Source organism: Orbilia oligospora, assembly GCF_000225545.1.
Source record: "Orbilia oligospora ATCC 24927 unplaced genomic scaffold scaffold00110, whole genome shotgun sequence".
NCBI classification, from domain to species: domain Eukaryota; kingdom Fungi; phylum Ascomycota; class Orbiliomycetes; order Orbiliales; family Orbiliaceae; genus Orbilia; species Orbilia oligospora.
This window is the reverse complement of record NW_011645667.1, coordinates 158858-179140: the sequence shown is the minus strand read 5'-3', so window position 1 is coordinate 179140 and position 20283 is coordinate 158858. Positions and strand designations below refer to the sequence as shown.

The 20283-nt window shown below is 45.0% G+C and overlaps 8 protein-coding genes across 8 annotated transcripts; 3 read left to right on the top strand and 5 right to left on the bottom strand.

Moving 5' to 3' along the window:
• Window positions 1-5600: 5600 nt before the first annotated feature.
• Window positions 5601-5925, bottom strand: AOL_s00110g60 (uncharacterized protein; the record flags this gene model as incomplete). The annotated part of the gene is made up of 2 exons (XM_011126750.1): window positions 5601-5631; window positions 5693-5925. 2 exons carry the CDS (start codon window positions 5923-5925, stop codon window positions 5601-5603), a joined length of 264 nt encoding a protein of 87 aa, XP_011125052.1.
• A 1860-nt stretch (window positions 5926-7785) lies between these two features.
• AOL_s00110g59 (uncharacterized protein) lies at window positions 7786-8487 on the top strand (the record flags this gene model as incomplete). The annotated part of the gene is made up of 4 exons (XM_011126749.1): window positions 7786-8012; window positions 8104-8308; window positions 8374-8388; window positions 8458-8487. The coding sequence occupies 4 exons, from the start codon at window positions 7786-7788 to the stop codon at window positions 8485-8487; spliced, it is 477 nt and encodes a 158-aa protein (XP_011125051.1).
• Window positions 8488-9833: 1346 nt separating this feature from the next.
• Window positions 9834-10621, top strand: AOL_s00110g58 (uncharacterized protein; the record flags this gene model as incomplete). Its single annotated transcript, XM_011126748.1, has 2 exons — window positions 9834-9850; window positions 10225-10621. The coding sequence occupies 2 exons, from the start codon at window positions 9834-9836 to the stop codon at window positions 10619-10621; spliced, it is 414 nt and encodes a 137-aa protein (XP_011125050.1).
• Window positions 10622-11265: 644 nt separating this feature from the next.
• Window positions 11266-12785, bottom strand: AOL_s00110g57 (uncharacterized protein; the record flags this gene model as incomplete). Its single annotated transcript, XM_011126747.1, has 4 exons — window positions 11266-11351; window positions 11417-11960; window positions 12012-12200; window positions 12255-12785. The coding sequence occupies 4 exons, from the start codon at window positions 12783-12785 to the stop codon at window positions 11266-11268; spliced, it is 1350 nt and encodes a 449-aa protein (XP_011125049.1).
• Window positions 12786-15760: 2975 nt separating this feature from the next.
• AOL_s00110g56 (uncharacterized protein) lies at window positions 15761-16876 on the top strand (the record flags this gene model as incomplete). Its single annotated transcript, XM_011126746.1, has 1 exon — window positions 15761-16876. One exon carries the CDS (start codon window positions 15761-15763, stop codon window positions 16874-16876), a length of 1116 nt encoding a protein of 371 aa, XP_011125048.1.
• A 195-nt stretch (window positions 16877-17071) lies between these two features.
• On the bottom strand, window positions 17072-17434 carry AOL_s00110g55 (uncharacterized protein; the record flags this gene model as incomplete). The annotated part of the gene is made up of 1 exon (XM_011126745.1): window positions 17072-17434. One exon carries the CDS (start codon window positions 17432-17434, stop codon window positions 17072-17074), a length of 363 nt encoding a protein of 120 aa, XP_011125047.1.
• Window positions 17435-17514: 80 nt separating this feature from the next.
• Window positions 17515-18805, bottom strand: AOL_s00110g54 (uncharacterized protein; the record flags this gene model as incomplete). Its single annotated transcript, XM_011126744.1, has 2 exons — window positions 17515-17939; window positions 18040-18805. 2 exons carry the CDS (start codon window positions 18803-18805, stop codon window positions 17515-17517), a joined length of 1191 nt encoding a protein of 396 aa, XP_011125046.1.
• Window positions 18806-19778: 973 nt separating this feature from the next.
• Window positions 19779-20075, bottom strand: AOL_s00110g53 (uncharacterized protein; the record flags this gene model as incomplete). Its single annotated transcript, XM_011126743.1, has 1 exon — window positions 19779-20075. One exon carries the CDS (start codon window positions 20073-20075, stop codon window positions 19779-19781), a length of 297 nt encoding a protein of 98 aa, XP_011125045.1.
• Window positions 20076-20283: the final 208 nt, after the last annotated feature.

Below are 20283 nucleotides of genomic sequence, written 5' to 3'. Positions count from 1 at the left end.
CTCAACTCCACCATGCATCATGGCATCCAGCGATCACCCAGTCCTGGAGACTACTGGATGCACTGTTTGTTGATTTCCTAACCTCAACCAAGACAGAGGCGGGGATGAAGAACGAAAGGGTCATGCTAAGCTAAGGGTTTAAGGTAGGTTTTAGCTCTTCGGAGCGCCAGCCTCGAGAGGAAAGGACGCAGACAGATGTCATCCAATAAGAAAGATGCACACCATCCCTGCAGCCATGGGGCAGTTCAACCCCACTAGGCTGGACCGTACCGGTGAGAAGGTGGATTTCGAAAGCGAGGATCTGACTGGCTACCTGCAACAATGTCTTGCGCACAACCACCCGGGCATCTGCAAATCGATAGCCCAGAGAGGATACAAGTGCCGATATGAATGTCTTAATGTCAGCCGTTGACGGTGTACAAATACTCCCGTATCGTCACCGGTCCAGCTCTCGATTGCTTTTCTTTCGTAAAACCGAATATTTGTGCTTCACATCACCTCTGACTTATAGCTAGTAGACTAGTTTCCGAATGGATCCTTTCTCGGGGTGTTCTCTCATCAAAAAGTCCCTGAGCTTGAATCTCGATAAGAAAATCCACATCGCCAAGAACTTAGGGTGGGTTTCCCTTGGTCATGGGATAAATGGGTCGAAAGTCTATGGAAACCTGCTAAGTGGCCCTTACAAGAGACGGCATGTTCCATTCTGGGGCCTGCTGCAATTTGCCTCAATATCTGCTAGGTATTCAACCGTCGGGGAGGTGTTTTTTTTTCTGGGAACCCACGGCCATAGTTCTGGAGAGAGGCCTAACTAGTGAGGGTCAGCACAGCCATCCGTATTTCCAAGTCCGACGTGCGAACTGCGACGCAATCCTTATAAGGTGAACCAAAATTTTTCAAATCTTCGAATGCCCATGCGACCTAGGCATCTCCACTTCATCTGGCGCCGAAGACACCATTCTTATTTCTTTAACCCCGCTCAGTGGTGCTTATTTAGGTGTGGTGGTAGTGGTAATAAAGAATAAGTTTTGCTGACCATATTCATGCGCGAATATGTACCGTGTAAGCCTCATTCTTTCCCACCCCCTCAGCCTTTCGCAGTCGGGATCACTAGCTTGGTTCAGCAAAACGGCGAGAAAAAGACAAATTTTTTCTGTCGTAGCCTTGACTCGCGTATGGTGTTATTGCCTAACGCTTCCCAAGCCATCAAATGAATCTTTTTCGGCATTCGGTTAAATCCTTGAATATGCATCTCGAAGCGCTCATCAAGATGCCGAAACATGATCGTGAATAGGAGTCTTTCCCGATCGTATCCCCGGGATGATGCGGTTTTGCACAATTGTAACTCTTTGGGAAAATCGATACTTCAGCTCGCTATTTTTAGCATGTAAAAAATAACCTGCCAAGATTTGGAGATTCTGTGGACACATATGTAGGCTCGACGGCAAAAGCCCAAAAGGCGAGGATCGCAAACAGGATTTCTTACCTCTCGCCTTGTGAAACATGAGCGAGGACGGGACAGACGTGATGAACAAATTAGCAAGTGGCCAGACGAATCCTCTGAGCCCCATTGGGCTGACGGTCGAAGTTGCGTAGGGCTAGAAATAAGAGTTTGGGCTTGAGCCGAGAGATGTTCTCCGACCATGGAAGGACCTTGCAAGTTGTTCCGTGCGCTAGCCAACCACGGCCGTTCAAAATCGAGAGTTCAATGAGCGCTCCAATGTGGGTACACATGTGATGCGTCTGTACAACAGGAACGTGTAATGTGACACAACTTAATCCTAGCCTCTTCGAACTTATCCAACACCCTTTGGCCGGTTCGACAACCAAAAGCTAGAAATTTGTGATCAATTTGTGATACTTTCCCTTTAACCCTGCATGGGCTCCAGCCTTAAGCCTTGCAAATTTACTAGAGTTTTTCTTACAATTGTGGAACAGTCCCAGCAACTGCATATACAGTTGTGCTAAAACGGCTTTGTGGATGGCCAGCCTTCGCACATAGGAATAGCAATTTCGATTTCGATTTCTTGGTTTCAATTCAACCGTTAGCCGAGTGCGATTTGCTTTGTGCGTTAGGGCGACGTGCATTCGCAGTACTGTAATATAATTGTATTTCTATTAGATAAAGCCAATTCCCGCGTCTGCTATATACCGTTCCATAATATATCCTTCGCAGTGCATTCTCGCGAAAAGATGGGTTCCATGTTAGCCCTACTGAGCTAGCACCCGATAGCGGATCTCAAGGAACCAACATTATTACGATTACTGTTTCGTAATTTAGACTCAATGTTACATGGAGGAAAACTATATCTTAAGACTAATAACGTTTCCGCCTTCGAAAGAATTATCTCTCGTTGTGATTTGAGGAAACATTTCCGATCCTAGATCCGCTCAAGCCCTAAGAAGCAAGGAAGCTTAGATGATCAAGGGTAATATGCACTCACTTCACCCAATTGACTTTAATTAAGTGCATACATCAAAAACGCATTCCCTACAAGGCCGTCTTGACGATCGAACCCCTCGTTTGCCTACAGTTCCACAGCTTTTCTACGAAATTGCAGAAACAGCAGTCTAGTTCCGTGGAGACACAATTGCGCCAGAGAAATCTTGATTCACATCCGGAAGCCTGATCGAGGGTATCACAGATTAACCCATGCAGCTGTCAAGTATACCTTGTACTGTCCCCCTTATGCATAAACCTAACTCGCAAGTTAGGCAAAGTAGCCGACGCAATACAACCTACTCCGAAAATGTGTGCCGTAAAATCAAGGAAAGCCGACATTCGACTTCTTGGAAGTTGTGAATTCATGAATACGAGACACATTTCCCCTCCATCAACGTCTCCACTTTATTTCGTCATGGCCCCGTGTGATTGGCTGAGCTTATATCATTATTGATATTAACGCCCCGTTATCTATGATGTCTGCGGCGTTCGAAAACCTGACTAGCTCATGCCTTACAAGGCTTTTTGAGAGTTTCCTTCCTTGCTATCTTCGTGGAGGGTGGTCTAGCCGAAGCTGGCGCCGCACCAACCTTTTTTTGCCCACGAGCAAGCATGCAACCTTTTGGAAATTGGCCAGGACGTGGTCCAGGGTACTGGAGCCAATCATTACGGGTGACGGAAGGGGCAGGTTTATGTTGTACGAAGAGGCAATCTAACTGGAGGTAACTGTCGTAAAGAATTTTCCGCAGGCCTAGGAGTAATAACGATTGTAAGCCGGCCTGATAAATTTAAGAATGGTATGCATATATCGACGTATCCACCTCGACCTCAAGGAATGTTAGCCTTATCACCTTGAACGGGTTTCTTGCTTAGCCTTAGCCACTATAGATCGAACTTGAAATTTAACCTTGACGTATGCAAGTTTCAATGAGCTTCCGAGGTCATTGAAATAATTTTGCCAGTGCCAATTCTGGTATCCCCCAAATTCGACGATATACTGCGTGTAGTCCCGGAGTCCTGTAGACGAGCTTGTAGACCCACCCATCCTTACCAATCAACTATCAGAATCGATGGCTATCCAAATACAGTTCTTCAGACATCCTTTCAGCCGCTACCTGCTCTTGAAACCTCGTAGACGCTTGAACTCCTGACTCGCACTCCAGTTCTGGTAGCTGACCGAATTGTTTTCCAATCGAATCTCCTTAATCTCAGCATGATTCTCGTCAGGCCCAGTCAGCCACCAGGAAAATTTCAGCTCGTTCCCTCCTAATACTCGTGTAAGGCTCTCCTGGAAGGCAATTTCCCAGCTGACAGGAGGACCAGAGGCCAAATTGTTCTCCCTCGCACGCGTTTTGTAATATATATTTCTCTCCTGGCCCATCCACCTCCCTTTCAGCCTCCTTTGTGCTTTTTACAATAGAACCTTTTCTCTCTTTCTCCTTTCCGATATGCCTAAGTACTTACATTGTCGACACCGAATTCGCGACTAGTGACTGTTCATCAAGCCGACCAACAAGACAAGTAGTCATTTGGGAAGATGTTTTCGACGTGTAGCCTAGGAGAGGCATTACCTCGACACGACCTAATACCAACATTTAGGTTCTTCGATTACATACTAACATACTATCGGTCGCATTCGCGGTCATCTGCATCATGCAACGCTCACCCTGCACGGTCTTATGCCCACGGCTTACGAAAAGAAGAGGAAAACACCGAGCGACAAGGCTACTCGATAACATTTTTCTTGAGGGGTCTCAGGAAACTTTCGAATTCTGGGTGCCTACTAATCAGTAAAGGAGATACCCTAGAAGACTTGCAACATTATCTAGACCAATTTCTTTCCCAGGGTTCCTAAGAACTCTCGGAAAACTTTTCCACAAGCTTATTTACTTTGCATCCAAGGCCGGGTCGAAACTTGGGAAGAACAGGTATTCACACGAGACTTCAACACTAGTGCGATTTATTCCTTATTTAAGTTCCTATTTTACTCCATTGATATGACTTGCTAGCTGTGGTCATACCTTTCCAACTCCAATGCGCTATAATACCGACTACTACATAGTCCCTAGTGCCACGAGCGGGCTATCCAGACGTGCACGTTTTCATACAACTACACCAGGAACAAGCCGTTTTCACTTCACAAATCCAATTAATGCTGCAGAATCGCTCGGACCATCCAACAGTTTACTTCCTTCTAGTTCCTACCTAACTACAAGGTTTCCCAATTGAACCCTGCCATTGCGTCCCCGCACGAAGCTATAGCATCAACTTATCCAACTTAGTCACGAGTCCCCTGGTCCTAGAAACCTGGTAAAAAACGGTTGACGGGACTTCCCAGGCCGTCAAAAAAAAGAGTTATCCAACAACGCAGCTGCCAAATATTCCAACATGACAAAAGCTTGACTGTTGGGCCAGCAGTTGATTACAGAACGAAATTCAACATTCCAAGACACAATTGTACAACCTCCCCCCACCAAGCCCGCCGTTTCACACCCTAATGGTCTCATATGCACGTTGCGCACTCGAGAGCTCCAAAAAAAAGCCTTTATTTTATTTTATTTTTATTTTTCCATTTCATCAAATCAAAAACGAGTGGGATAATATGACTCCTTTGGGTATCCATTCCGAAAAGTTTCGATCGGGCACTGTTTAAGACACCGCACCGGCTATATACCATCGAACCATTGGCCCTCGAAACGCTATTGCAGAAGCAGAACACATATTACTCAATCGATTGCCATCGCTTAAAGTAAAATATACTCAAATGCATCTGCATCTCTATCTATCATAAGATCCACGCTAATAAAAAAACAGTATGCCCGCCTTACGAAAAAACAAACAAATATTTCCCGTTTATACAGGACCACCCTTCGGGACAGCCGGGAACGACATGGGATTCTTCAGCCGTTCCATATTTCTTTTGGCAATCTGCTTCTCTAGGTACTTTTGCTGGCGAACGTTGAAAAAGTTACTGCAGGGGGTGGGGAAGAGAATTAACCACGTCAGTCGATGATACCTTTTTTTTGCTTAAGTTTTATTACTATGCATATACATTCCAATTGGAATATAACGAAAGAAGAAACAAAAACCGGGAAGATTAAGAACACGGCCAAGTTTCCCCACTTTTGTTGAGTGGATATAGCCAAACCCATGATGGTGTTTATGCATCATGGAGACGTTCAAATGTGCAGCTGACCAACCTAACTTTGGTCAAATTGCGAGCTAGGGAGGGGACAAGTATTGCAAACGTACCGGTGCAGATTATACTCGCTGAAAGAGGATGCTTCAACCGCTTGTTCGGTTTTCGCCTTCTCGGTCTCCTCGACTTTAAGCTTATCCGTTTCCTCGTCTTTGACCTTGGCCTTCTCTTTCTCTTTCTCTTTCTCTTTCTTATCCTTATCCTTGTCTTTATCCTTATTCTTTTCTTCTTTCCGTTTTTGCTTCTCTTCAAATTCTTGTTTCAGCTTCTCAAGCTCTTTACCCATCTCCTCTTTCTTCCTCTTCTCGGCTTCGGCTGCTTCATCAATGACAGCGGTTGCGAAACCTCGGTCGTTCAAGTGGCTTGGGCAAATGTAAAAGAAGTCCTAAGCAACGGCTCTATCAGTCAGAACTAATGTAGGATCCGAATCGAAGCGGTCTTCAAATGAGCTAGACTCTCGCGTATAGGGATGAGCTATGTTCGACTATAGGCTTGGCGACATGGGATTAAAGATATCACAATTGGGAGGATAGGGCTGAGAACATATGACAGCTGAAAAGAACCCCAACCAGCAAGTGGCATTTACGGTTCAAAAACAGTAAGGGGAAATAAATCTAGGGAGGAAGGCTAAGAAGGAAATTTGGAATGTGCTGGGTTGTAAACCGTTTACCTTCTGACATGATGTTATGAGGACTGAAGTTGACGGCCTGAAGCATATCATGCAAGGTTTCGACGACGCCTCTGCAACCTTTCGATGAATGTACACGTTTTGGAACGGTAGCGCCATCTCCCTTCCCTCCCTTCTATCCTTCCTGCAAGCTGCTGCGCTGGGACGGATCTATTTTTTTCCTTTTCGCAATTTAAAATCCGATTGCGATGGATCGTCAATTTGCCACCGTAAGACCCAGCCCTTTTTTGAAAACGAGATGAATGGATTTTGCGAAACGGATCGGTGGATTTTTTAATTTATTTTTTGAACAAAAAAAGAGAATCTCGTTGGTCTCCTGGCGAGGCTGAAATTAGCGAGTGGGGAAGCTTATTCGGGGCGTGCGGCCGAACTTGTTAACCAATGACGGCGCAGCCAGCGTCACAGAATGAGAAAATCAGAAAATCCACAAGCAAGCAAAGTGACCTGACATACATGTGCCCTCTTCCAGCCTAGGGAAATATTTTCTATATTGGGCAAAGCTGGGACGGCGAGCGAGACTTTCGGATGGGGAAGATCCGTTCGAACCCTATGAGAGGTATCTCCAAAGGTGGCGCTTGTGCTGAAATCCTCCAAAGGAGCCCTTACTAACCTTCATGAAACCTTTCGTAAAATCCGTCCTAAAACGATGTCTCATATCAGCAATGTTAAACTAGCTTCGAACTTTAGAACTTTTGCTTTGGAATTTCTCAAGTAATAGTGTGTAATAGCCTCAGCGGATCAGTGCTCAACGGAGATGGGCTCGAACCCTGCAAGGCTGGAGCTTGAGGGATCTAAGCTACATGTCACCCGGGCCAGAAATGGCATGCAGCGGCACATGCACATTCTCGCCTTGTATTTCCACTTTGGGGTTTCGTTTGACATGTACCCAGAATATCAAGAGGCCTTACTACATAGATAGGTACGGAATACGAGAGCTCTGATCCACAGTTCATCATCTCGATTTGAGATCGTAGAATAAACTCCGATTAGTGTACAATGGAAATAAAGTGGGCAAAACAAAAAAAGAACGCTAGAGCTCGCCAGTAAGCTGACACCCCGCTCGAATGCGAACGACCGACTGCCGAAGATGCTTGAGCGCTTCTCGAGATAGAAGTGGGCCGGGGAATAGAATCCTAATTTGAAAGAATGAATCTCTAATTCATGCTTACCTTAACGTTAAAACATGATATCGGGGTGTAATGCTGAGGGTTATGTCGCATGACTGACAGGATATGAATAGAAACGAAACAAGTTGGGAAGCAGAGGGCGCCAAGCCCGACAAGGCCTGAATGGGAATTACCCTTGTCAGAGTCCACCAATGGCAAGAATCAGCAGTTGATCCTCCACCTTTCCCAACGTCCCTCTTCCGAAAAACAACACAATTATCCATATACACCCCGCCATTTTACCACATTCTTCCGGGTTCCGATCCGGAGTTGTTTTTGAACCTTGAAGACAATGCAAGCAGCATCTCGTCGCCTCTGCGCAATATCGACATCTCCATTTCGGTCGAATCGTCTGGTCTTACCTTCTTTGATAACCAATCAACAATCTTCTGTTAGAAATATTCTACAGCCTTCAAAAACTTGGCGCACAATGGCAACCTCTTCTCCATCCCAGAACGAATGGCTCGTCATTCTTCCCGATAAGCCAGGCGCCGTTGAGCGTAGGCTTGCAATTCGCGGGTAAGTACCATCCTTTATTTGCTTCGATTGATATATGCTGCGTAAATGTGCAACGATATAACTTCCGGGAATCTTTTTTCTGAGCATACAGAGAACATCTTAAAGTCGCGAATGAACGTGCCGCCAATGGTCTCATCAACTTTGGTGGGGTAATGTTACACGAACACATCAAAGAAGGAGAAACCCCAAAGTTCAAGGGATCTATCATGTTGTTCTCTGTCGAAACTAAAGAAGAGATCTGGGAGATGATCAAGAGTGATAAGTATGTTGAGAATGATGTTTGGGACCTGGAGAAGGTGAGATTAGACTAAGTCTTTACCACCCCGATTTTTCTATTTTTGCTAATGATATGAAAATGCAGGTTGAAATTATTCCCGTAAGTCTTATTTTTATGTTCTCAATCTTGCCAACGATGAGGTATTTGCATACTAATTCTCTGGTTTAGTTCAAAACTGCACTTCGAAGGGCCTTGTAACCCTCTCTTGTAGGAATGAATGGTTCTAGTTTGGGAAAGTTTAATTGTGGACTGCCAACCTCTAGGATCGAGTCGAATCGTGTAGACACAAGTTTCATATGGATTAAATGGAAATAAATAAGCACTTAAGTTCAATAAATTGATCCATAATGGCCATCTAAATATGGGTGGAAAGTAGCGAACATATCATTCTCTAGAATACCTAAGCCCCACCGTTGAAAACTAGACACTTTATGCAATTGCCTAAAACTCAGCGTCAGACAGAGTATCAATGGCCATTCATAATCCCCTCTAGAATGTCAGCTATTAGACTAGACTCGAACATAGAGTTACGAGACTTGGTGGGGTAATATATGAAGAAGGGCATCTTTCAGACTTTTAACAAACAGAAAAGGTGGCACTTACAATACGTATCGGCGATGTAGAACTGTGCGAAGTCTTATTAAAGTCGTCTCGCTTCGAGAATAAAAGATTATCTATCTAGTCTCAAGGCTAGTTATTTCCTATTGCTCTCCTATACAACAGGGATGCGTTGAGCAATCCCTAGCAATCCACTACCAAGCAAGTTTTTAGGCTATTAGAAAGGACTCTACTATCTCAATATAGAGGTGGTTACACCTGAAACGAAATTTGAGAATAAGTAGGTATTCGATCCCGGGATCTTTAGAGAACTGATCAGCTGAAAACTGATCCCGGATAATAGTATTCTTGTAAGACACGATACTAGCTCACCAATTGATTTCGATTCCATCGTCATATAAGAGTTTTTCTTTAAAACAGAAGGAGGCGGAATCCCATATCCTTAAGCTTCTTTGGCACCCATTCGAATTCGAAGACGAAGTAAAACTGCGCTCGAAATTACATTATAATAGCCAACCACATCCCCCTTAACTTGAAGAGGTCAGATATGACTGCTCTGATAAGAATATATATGTGTTCCTACTCCCGCGCTTGGTAATGCCAAATACGTAATTGCCCCTAGCTTCATATCCCAATTCGAATTCGAAAGTTATAAGTATCGACCCCAGAAAACGGTGTTGCGTAGAACGACAAAGACGTTGCATTTCGGAGCTCTACGATTTCCAACACAACGCGGGCTGGGGTCAAGCAGTGGAGTCAGATCCTCCACCAAAATGTCCGACGTTGATTAAGGTTCATTACGTTAATTGCGACAGGTCCAAGTTCGAATTCTCCCCTCCCGAACAATCCCTTGACCAGGAATGTGAAAAATAATAACAACCGGAGAAATTGTTTCCATGATTCGATATTTTATATCTAAGTTACCCCGCTCGAATATCACTTATTCTACCACTCTTCGAACTTTCTCATCCTCCAGACGTTTGACCATGGCGACGGAACAATAGTAAGTCTGCATTTATTGCATAGCTATAGCTTCACTTCAATTCAATGTTTTATGCTGTTACCTAGGTCGGAAACATGGCAATGGTAAAATATATCTGTAGTAGTTATTCGACGTCCGAGTCTCTGATATCAGGAAAAATGCATATCGGAATAGACGCCAATGTTTAAGTAACGCCGCGGGAACCACACTGCGTCGCAATTCCCCTACACCCTAACTAGCACCCTGTATTGTTGCTAAACCGTTTTATCTTCGACGGCCCTATCCTGAACCTTTAATCTTTTTGTTTTTGTTCATGATATTCACCAGAGCTCTTCTTAACTCCACATGAAAACTTGACTGTTGATACATATTTCTGACCTCCCATACATATACAGCTTCATCATAGTCCCCGACCACCCCTCCGCCCCCCGCCTCGAAGTCCGTCCAAAACACTTCACAAAAATCTCCCAGGAATCCCCTACATCCCTTCCACGCTGTCTTTTCGGCGGCGCATACCTCTCTTCCCAACCGACACCAGAAACAAATTCGACTCCGGAGAAATGGCCATTCGTAGGCTCATCATTGGCACTTGAACTCCCAGCCGGGAGTGGTGAGGAAGCTGTGAAGGAGTGGCTCAAAAATGACCCTTATTCTACTGGTGGGGTCTGGGATTGGGAAAATGCGAGAATTTTCAGGTTTAAGGCGGGTGTGTCGAATGTTAAGGAATTGAGTGCAGGTGGTGCTGCCGCCGCTCCTACCGATTCTAGCGATGGGAAGGATCAGGAAGCATAGAAAAATTATGGGTTTAACGGTAGTTAGTATGGGATGGGGATGGCAGTATGGTATATATAGTATTTCTAAGTGTATCTAAGTAGGAAGAAGCCAAAAATGTATGCATATATGCATATCAAAACAACAAACTTTTTTGTAATCCATAGTATTATTATCTATTCATCATTATCTCCTCCTCTCATCTCCTTTCATTTCATTCATCACATCCCATTCTTTCTCCTTTATTTCGTTTTTCATCATCATCTTAAAGTAAACGTCCTGGGGTATCATACATGCTTCTTAAATCAACAACAAAAAAAGAAAAACAAAGGAATAGAACACCGAATACTAAGACCGAATCAACCGTTACATAGAAGAGGAAAAAGGGAGAGAGAGCGAGAGTACATCTGCTGAAAAATCACAGATGAAAGATGGTTTTTGTGGAAGGTGAGGGCGGGAATATAAATACAAAGAAGCCAAGTAGTTAGGTGTAGAGGACTCGACGGATCGTGTAGTTGCTCGGCCGAATTTGTGTGTAGTGGGTCTTATGATCACAGATCATTGGGGTAAAAAAAGAGAAAAGGATATGACATAAAAAGACCAAGGTAGAAAAAAAAGGCACGGAAGGGATTCATGGGAGGGAGTTACAAGTTAGTTGGTGTACTTTAATCTGTTTTCCAATGACTTGTCAAAGTAGTACCATCTTCGTCGTCTGCCTGTGCTTGACAGAGCTCGAAGGAATATAATGCGACTATCAAATACGTGTCAGAAACTTTGTGGCACAAAACAAAAGTTATTCTTGCAGGAGTAACTTACGTGTAGCTAGGACGTTTACCCATCGCCATATCTCAGCCCCGAGTGGAGTCCAAATCAACATATTGATCCACCCCATTTTCCCAACAGCGATACCCAACTCTCCGCCCCGCATCGCCTCAAAATGCATCATTAACAGGTTTGTATAGACTGTTATCATAGCAACGGGGCTAAAGCTTCTGATGAAGGTTAGAAATCGTGTGGTGCCGCCGGATCCAGGATCATCTTCATTTTCGTCCTCCATGCTCAGACTTTTGCCTTCCCGAACGGCAGGTATAATCTTTGTGCTCGCGTTAAGAACAAAAAGCCTGTACGCCAGTGAAACTAGCACAGATGGAGGGATTGTGTCCAAAGCTGAGCGGATGAAAATGAAAGCAGAGGTTATTGCGAGAGGCAGGACTTGGAGAAGAGATTCTGATATGTTAGAAACGGAGGATATAATAAAAGGTGGAAGTGGCGGAAAGTCGGGTTTTTCAGAGATTTCTGGGGGGTTGTTTGGTTTGTAGTCTGTGAAGATCTGGTACATGCACAAGACGACATATGAAAACTATAAATTGTTAGTAATGTATGCTTAGATGGAGGAGGTATAGTGGCATACCAGGAGAGAGCTTTCGATGGAGCTGCCTCTGCCGCTAGCAATGCCATAGCCGCATAGAAAGAGCGAGCTTGTGACCGCTACGCCTATGAGGGTAGCATCTATAGCAGAGATGTCCGGGAAGGTATATATCCGGTAGATGAAATAGAAAGCGGATGTGATAATCGAGCCGGAAGCTACCAGTAGAGCGATCTAGTGAACTGTCAGCGCCGATCATATATTAAAGACAATACAGGTTAAACATACATTCCAGGTGTCAGATTTCTTGCGGTGAACCAGCCAACGGCCAATCTGGCCAACGGACTGGATGACCAGAAGGGTACAGAAGCCCTCAACTAGCTGAAATATAGGTGTAAATATCGTAAGGAAAGCGTTCCAGGGGACTATAGTGAGTCTGTCCCATAATATCGGGTCCTCGCCACCAACTGGTTCCGGCTCATCTGCTGTAAAGCCGATAACTCTTCGGACCTTTCTAGCTGTACTATCGAAAGGAGGAGGATCCGTTTGGAATCTGTCAAGGTTGAATATCAATAGAGCGGGTACAATGAGATATTGCAAGGCGCCGAGGAGATATAAGAGGGGCCAAAGATGCCGTCGACGGTTTATGGCGAGACGTAGGATGGATAACAACCAGTAAAAGGTTGATAAGGCAAGGGAGAAAGCAAGACCACAGTCTCTGCCGCCGACGTCGAAGGCAAGAGGTACTGATACTATGATCAGTAAAATGAAGCCGATGCTCGATACTAATCGAGAGACAAGCTTCAGAGCAGCAAACATTTTTTCGTTTAGTTGAAGGATATGTGAACGTTGAGGAACACTTGAGGTAAATTCTTAAAAATTATAGATTTCGAGACAGGGAGAAAAAAAATCAAATAAAAAAAAGGCGAATCAAATCGGACGAAGAAGTCGATAAAAGGACGTTAGTCCGGGGTAGGAGGTGAGGGTATCCCCCGGTAAATGGTAGCGTGAGCTACCAGTTCGGGAGGTAGTTTAAGGTGGGAAACCTGGAGGTTTGTGTATATATCGGGCGACGGGATAGCGTGCAAGGATCGATGGCAAGGATAAGGAAGTTACGGAGGAACGCGAAAGAGGGGCTCTCGAGACAGACAAGGGCGTGGTATGAGGTGGCAGAGGTTTTTTAGTAAGGTGGTGACTGCTCAAGCCGTTCCGAGAAGTCGCACGTGAACGTCTTGATCGATGGCGATAGTTTGTGTGGTCAAGCCGGATGGACGTGAGCCTGAACCTAGGCTGTTGGATTGTTGGTCGATGCTGTTATTCTATAAAGCGCCTATGGGAGGAGAGGAGGGGGGAGAGTCGGAATGATGCATGGATATCAACAGCATGGGTCGTGACGTCGATTCGATGGGCGGTGATGATGGCAGACGATGATGTTGGAGAGTTGGTGAAGTGTTGAAGTGAGGTTGGATGGAAGATGGGATGCTGGTCGGTCTCTATGTCGATGTTTTTGGATGACGGACAGCTGCGCCAAGCAAAAAGGGAAGACCACTTCTGTCTCTACAATTCTTCTTCAGACGGACATACCACCTTCACATGCCTACGACATACGTCTTGATAGAATCATCGTCCACCAAGTTGAGTTACCATAAGGCTACGGGAGGGAATCATTGGTGGGGTTTGTGCCGTTAGCGCAAAAAATTGTGAAAGCAAAGTGTGCATGTGCATATTCAAGATATCACACCTTGCTTGCACTGGCGCTGCACCGTGCTTGGCTTAGTCAGACAGGGATTTGATTCCATACTTTTGATACATACACAGAAGGAGGTGCAAGGTGCCGAACAACGCAGGTGACTGGTAACTGGATCTAATCTGATATGATAACCAATCTAATCACGCATTATGCATCTAATCTGACCTGATCTCTGCTCGATCGGATGGTCGCGTGGGTAGCATTTTCAATATATTTTTCAGCATTTGGTGCTTTATCAATTTAGCTACCTACTTAAGTAGTTACTCCCGTCTATCTTTTGGGAGCAGCGATACCCATTGCTCCCGAGACTTCATGCTTCTTCAGGTGGGGGAATATATTAGCTACAACTGTAGCTTATGTATAAGCTTATGTATAAGTTAACTTAACTGTTCATCTTGACTAGCCTCGAGACCAGGCGCAACGTCTTGTACATGTACTTGTAGCAAGTACCAGGTATGACCAACCAGCCGATCTCGACCTCAAAATACCACAACAACACAGACGGTAGACTAGTCGGTTGCATTGTATGATTGCTATTATAAGGCTCTAGGGCACTAGGTCTCTTCAAGGTAGATGGAGTTCATATTGAGTTTTTAAGAACCTAAATCATCTTGAAACTGGGTATGAGGGGTACTAGTGTATACCACGCGGTAATTACGTAAATTTAGTAATTTCATAGTAAAGTGAATTCATGAATAGATCGATACAGTGCGACTTCGCTCAAGCCTAGGCCTCTTTTCTAAGTATTAGTTATTGGTTTCAGCGAGACAGCAGATATCGATATATGGCCGCTAAGCCACCTGCACTCTGCAGCTCCCCTAAATAGGTTTCATCGAGCCGAGGCGGCCGAAGGTCTGGTATGGAATCCAACCAAGCTCGCATACCAGCCACCGCCCGCGACAAATAAACGGGATCGAGACTGATGAATGGACAGCTATCCTCAGCTTTTTCAACAATAAGATTATTTTAACTTAATGTTTGTATATACCCTGGCTTATGAAACGGAATTCAGGGTCATTCGAACATACTTTTAATTTTTGTGGGTAAGCCCAAGGTAGCCAGGCTATAAATTCGCTAAGCAAAGGCGAACTAATATTAATGGAACAGGGATTCGGATCGATCGCAAAAGCGGGAGCTTAAACTAGCTCTCCAGCCATCTATATGCATGCGCGAGCGGCTTCGAAATTTCAAGGATCTCACCCGCTGTCAACTGATGCAAGATATCATGAATCACAGAAAGAAGGCAGTAACAATTATAAAACTAATTACCCATTTAGAAAACAATGAGGTTGGAAGCGTTAAGCAAAAAGTCTTGATTGGTTAGCACTGGGAGGACGTACAGCCTTGCATTGTGTGGTTACATATATCCCTGCATGCATATATCTGAATTCACGTGCATAAAGCTCGAGCTGATGACCCGTTCGCAAGACGAACATTAAACCCGTCATGTCTGCTACTATACTTGATTAGGCTGCGGAATATCATATCTAGTTTATGGATTTATCATCGTTTTTGGAGGCTAGGTTGCATAATTTGCCCGAAGGCTACCAATGATCGGTAAATCTCGCCTGTGTCCACGCCCAGGTTATGCCCGAGTGCTCGAGCCCCGGGCCAATATATATTACCGTGGTAATTCATTGACGTATATCTAAATCAAACTTAGTACAGTTTACCGAGCGGCGCAAAAGAGGTATAAAACTCAAGGGGTCGTTCGCCGGATTGATTTTGCATTTGAGAAGGCAATTCTGGCCAGCTGGGAAGATGGACCCGGTGAGGCTATTGACATTGAGCACTTCCCCCCCGTGGTCTCTAACCAGGTAGGCTGGCATCATGAAATACCCAGCCACGCCAGTCTCGCACACCTGCAGCCGGATGTCTAAATTCTATGGAATCAAAATATGTGTCGCTATGATTTTTAACTATATAAATACCTGGGGTTCTGGTTCGCACCTCTTCTTTCGATTTATTATTGAACTATAAAACTTAACCTTCCAGGTCTGGGTACGAGACAAACTTATAGGCCTATAGGTCACTTTCATCACAGATGGATCGCTCGTACTATCTTTTATCTCTATTATTCTTCCTCCTGTCCACTACGTTACATGGGGGTTATGCGGAATGGAAAACTTTCACTCCGTTTTCCGCCCTCCCCCCTTACCATGATTTATCCTCAGAGGCTCGAACCTGTGTCGACGGGGTTCAAGATCTAAACTTGACGTCCTGCGAGAACTCCGAACAGTTAGATCCACAAGGTGTCGTCTGTCTTTGCGACCCAAAAAACTTTGGGGATGATAACGCACCCTCGTATCCTGAAGGTGGCTATCTCGGAGTGTTTTGGGAATGTTGTTCATATTCCAACTGTTCAACGGATGCCACCGATTATTTGAACCTTTATTGCAATAGTATCGACTTCGCAAGTTTTAACGGATCTGATGATGATGCCGTTACCACTACAACGACTGTGACTTTGGGCGAAACTACGAGTGATCCAGTGAGGATTGGGCCTCCTATTTATCGCAGCGAGACCTGGTGGGTGGTTTCGGCTACCGACTATATCACATCGGCGGGCGAAATTAGTACTCAGCTATCGAATTCGGAAGCAACTACATCTTCTGAAGCGACTACAACCCCCCAACCAAGTCATTCTTCCGGAGTAAATGCGCACTCAGAGATAAACACCCCCTTTGATTCAACCAACTTTGCAGGGACGACGGATTCCGAGGCTCAAGGCCCCGCAAGACCTACGGAGACCTCAGAATCAAAAAGCAAAACCAGCCTATTTAAAGCCCATCAGGGTCCGATAATCTTTGGAATTTGTGTAGCAGCAGTTCTGGGGATTGGGGGGTTCCTTTTGTTCTTGAGGGAGTCCCGCATTAAGAGAAAGAAGATGCATATGAGTGATACAGAGGCATCAACTAGTCATAATTCCAGCCAGGATACCGAGGAGCGGGACCAAGCAGAACCTCTTGCCCATCAGCCCAACCAGTGCCCTAGTCCCAACCCCGAACCAGTTTCTCAACTTAAGGAGCGGAATGGTGTAAATACATACCAAGAGGGGATTGAAACCGCGGGACCTGCTCAACTAGCGGCTGAAGATACATTACGCCTGCGAAGGAGGACTGCAATCTATACACAAAGTATTAGGTTTTTGTCGGATTAAGGCAATACCGTAGTGCCATATACGTGTAGTTCTAAACGAAGGCTCTAATATTTGCATTTAGTATCAAGGATAGGCAGGGGTTGCAATTGTGACTGGGTATATTGTGGTAATAGTAATTTATTAGTCTGCTGATAATACAAGTGCTGGTCCACTATATTTAAGTTAATTATAGCTTAGGAGGTTTACCTATATAAACTAATCTAACCACTTTTTCGCCGCTTCAACTGCCCATTCTCTATCTTTGAGATATTTGGCTAACTGATTTGCTATCCTCTTGTAATCACCATCAGGGGAATTCGCAGTACGGTAGCGCCCCACCAAGCGCTGCCCATCCTCAAAGTATCTATGGCAGGTTCGGAATTTTTGACCAAATGTCTCTGTATTTTCCTTCCTATCGTACCACATAAGGTTAAGTTCCGCAAAGACGGCTACAGCAGACAAAATCTTTGCATGGCCAGCCAACTCGTTGAGCCTAGTATTACTGAATTCCTGGGGGATCAAAGATAACTCCGACGATGCTTCGGCAATGTGAGTATTTGCGTTTTTGATCGATGCCATGATCAAGCTTCTAAATTCGTTAGGGCTGTCATACTCTTCCAATTTTTGAATATAACTCTTAGCTGTCTCAAGAGGCTTTTCTATCTCTCCTTTATTCCGGGGTTGCTACTATCCCAGTCGGACAACTCGCTAGTAGCTGGATCGCTGCTTGAATTTTGTGACCATATACTCACAAGTTGAGGGGTCTGTTTGAATGGATTATTCTCGAAAAAATGTGGCTGAGCGTCTAATTTCGAGCCGCTTTCGAGGGGCAAATGTTGTTGTGGCTGTGGATGGGGGAAATGATTATGGCTACCCTGATAAAGTATAGCCCTAGAAGGGGTTCGTATCCCGTACCCAGCCCTGGAAGAGGGTTGAGGGCTCTGCTCATAGAAATCAAGTTGGCTATGACTAGCATTTGTTGGCTGTCGGGATTGTACATGTGGCTGCAGAGGCATATCGGTCTGTTGTGCGTTCGAGAATTGAGGGGCCAACCACCACTGCTCCTCACTTGGGGGATCATCGTCTATGGTGCAAAGTATTAAAAAATCTAGACGCAAAACCGCCAAATAGCGGATCTTCCAAAACTCCAACTTATTGGGGTAAATCCAAAATCAACTACTTACCGAATGGCGGGCATTCAGACAGGATGTATGTTGCAACGGCTGCTGCCGCTCTTGCAGCCCGGCGTTGCCAGATATCGTCCTTATTCTCGTCCCCAAAGTCAGATATCCCTCTGATAGCTAAGCAATGGTGCTTGTTGGTGAGTCCGGCGCTCTCCATTTCAATGCAAAGAGCATCGCGCTCCTTTTCCAGAATCTGATCCCTGAAGCTAGCATCTCTTACGAGAGAATTCCCTGAGGCTATAACCCCATAATGTATCGTTGGCCGTTTAAATTCGTCAGTGCCAAGTTTCTTCCTCAAAAGATTTGAGACGAAAATGTGGGCTTCTTCTTCCGGCGCACTCTTCGCAATTTGACTTAGCGTTGCCGGCGGGTTATTCAGGTGGCCTATCAATTCGTATTTCCCATTCCCGAGCTCCCTTTTCCAATCATACTGGCAGATCCTTTTTCCAACCACTACATCACCTAGCTCAATTCCTCGACCTCTTAGCGGAATTCCAGCGGCTACACCCACCAACAACGTAAATCGAAGTTTTTTAAATGTCCTCCAAGCATCGGTAGCAAGCGTAGCTGCAGACGTAAGCCCAGTGTCTGATGGGGTGGCAATGGCAACGAAGTGTTTTCCGATTTTCCCGAGGGTATATACATTAACATCATCACGAGACATTGCATGCATTTTATATTCTTCGTCAAAAAACCCTTTCATTGCCGCGGCTTCAAGACCGAGGGGGCAGACTATGAGGATTGTGTACCGTTCGTTTAGCGGCATTTCCGAGCTGGCTGTATTCACCTAGATATAGGACTAAAAAGGTAGTAAAATGAGAAAGCCTCTGCTTTAAGTACTTAAGTCCTTTGAGACCCAAGATAAATCGACTGAGTTTGTAAGTTGGTTATAAGGGGACGAATGGAATATGGGGTTTTGAAGGGACTTCCACCAGTTTGGTCTCAAAGCTTTCCTTAGGGTAGTATATATAGCAATATGGCTAGGTGGAGATGCAAACACTAACGATATCAACAAGTGGTCGAGTTTCCCCGCTCGAACATTTCTGCAGAGCCTTCTGGAGCGCGCGGTTCACTTTGGGCCCATTTCCTGAAATTGGACTGTAAGGCTGGGCTTGTTTGCCTAATACTCAAATTCATGCAATTGTGTGGTGGCGCCTACACTTTACATCGGGACGAAGAAGGCTGACTATTTCTCTACTTGGAACGCAAATGCAGCATGCTGTCGGTATGCATTGCGTACGGGAGACCCTCGCGACCTCGAGGCTATACGGAAGATGGGAGGAACAATAACCAAAATCTTATTGGCTCCGGTCCTGATAAATTCAATGGTCTCATGGAACTTCTTTCGTAAACCCGCAGCTTGCCTAAAACTTACACGGGGAGATTGTTGCATATTGAACGGCAAAGGATAGAGCAAAGTGTTGTGCTAGTTGGCAGTGGGTATCGGTACCTCTTACCTAATGGACGTATGACTGTCTCATTGTCCAGACATCGTGCATCGTGCATCGTGCATCGTGCATCGTGCATCGTGCATCGTGGATTCCGCGTAGTATGACTGCACTGAGTATGGAGTATAAGCCATACTTTTGACCTATTGATGGCTACTCAGTAAATCTGCGAGAATATAATACCATCCGGGGAGATACTTGGGTACTAACCTAGGTGAGCGGTGCATCGATCCATATATTCTTCACGATACTTACCTACACATCTAAGTAGGCAGGGGGGAGATACATGTACTAACTACCTTGTTGGCGCCACGGCTTAGGGAAGTCTTCGACGGTATAAGAGGCAAATCCCATAACGTTGGTCTTGGTGACCCTTCCTGTGTTGCCGGGTTTCTTGGTGATGATGTGTTGATGTGTTGTATTATGTTTGATATGTGTCTCGATTACATAAGCTGCGGCTCCGAGCAGCGTCATTCCCGATTCAGAATCCTGCGCGACATCTCTTTTCCTCTTCAGTTGGACATAAACACAACATCCCAACTTCATCAGGCCACTAACACTACCATCATCATCCTCTGTCATCTCCATGCTACTCTGTTATATACGCCTTCAAGTCGTACATCATTGAGTATCCTTACCGAGTTGCTATACTTCTTTACTTTCCAAGTTTTTAAGTTTAAGTATCCACTTAAATGCTTACTGCTGCCCTGCCCGGATAGCTTTTTTTTTTTTTTTTCCTCCCTTCCCCAGCATCGCGTTATTTCGGCCGATACACGACCACTCAATTTACACCTGG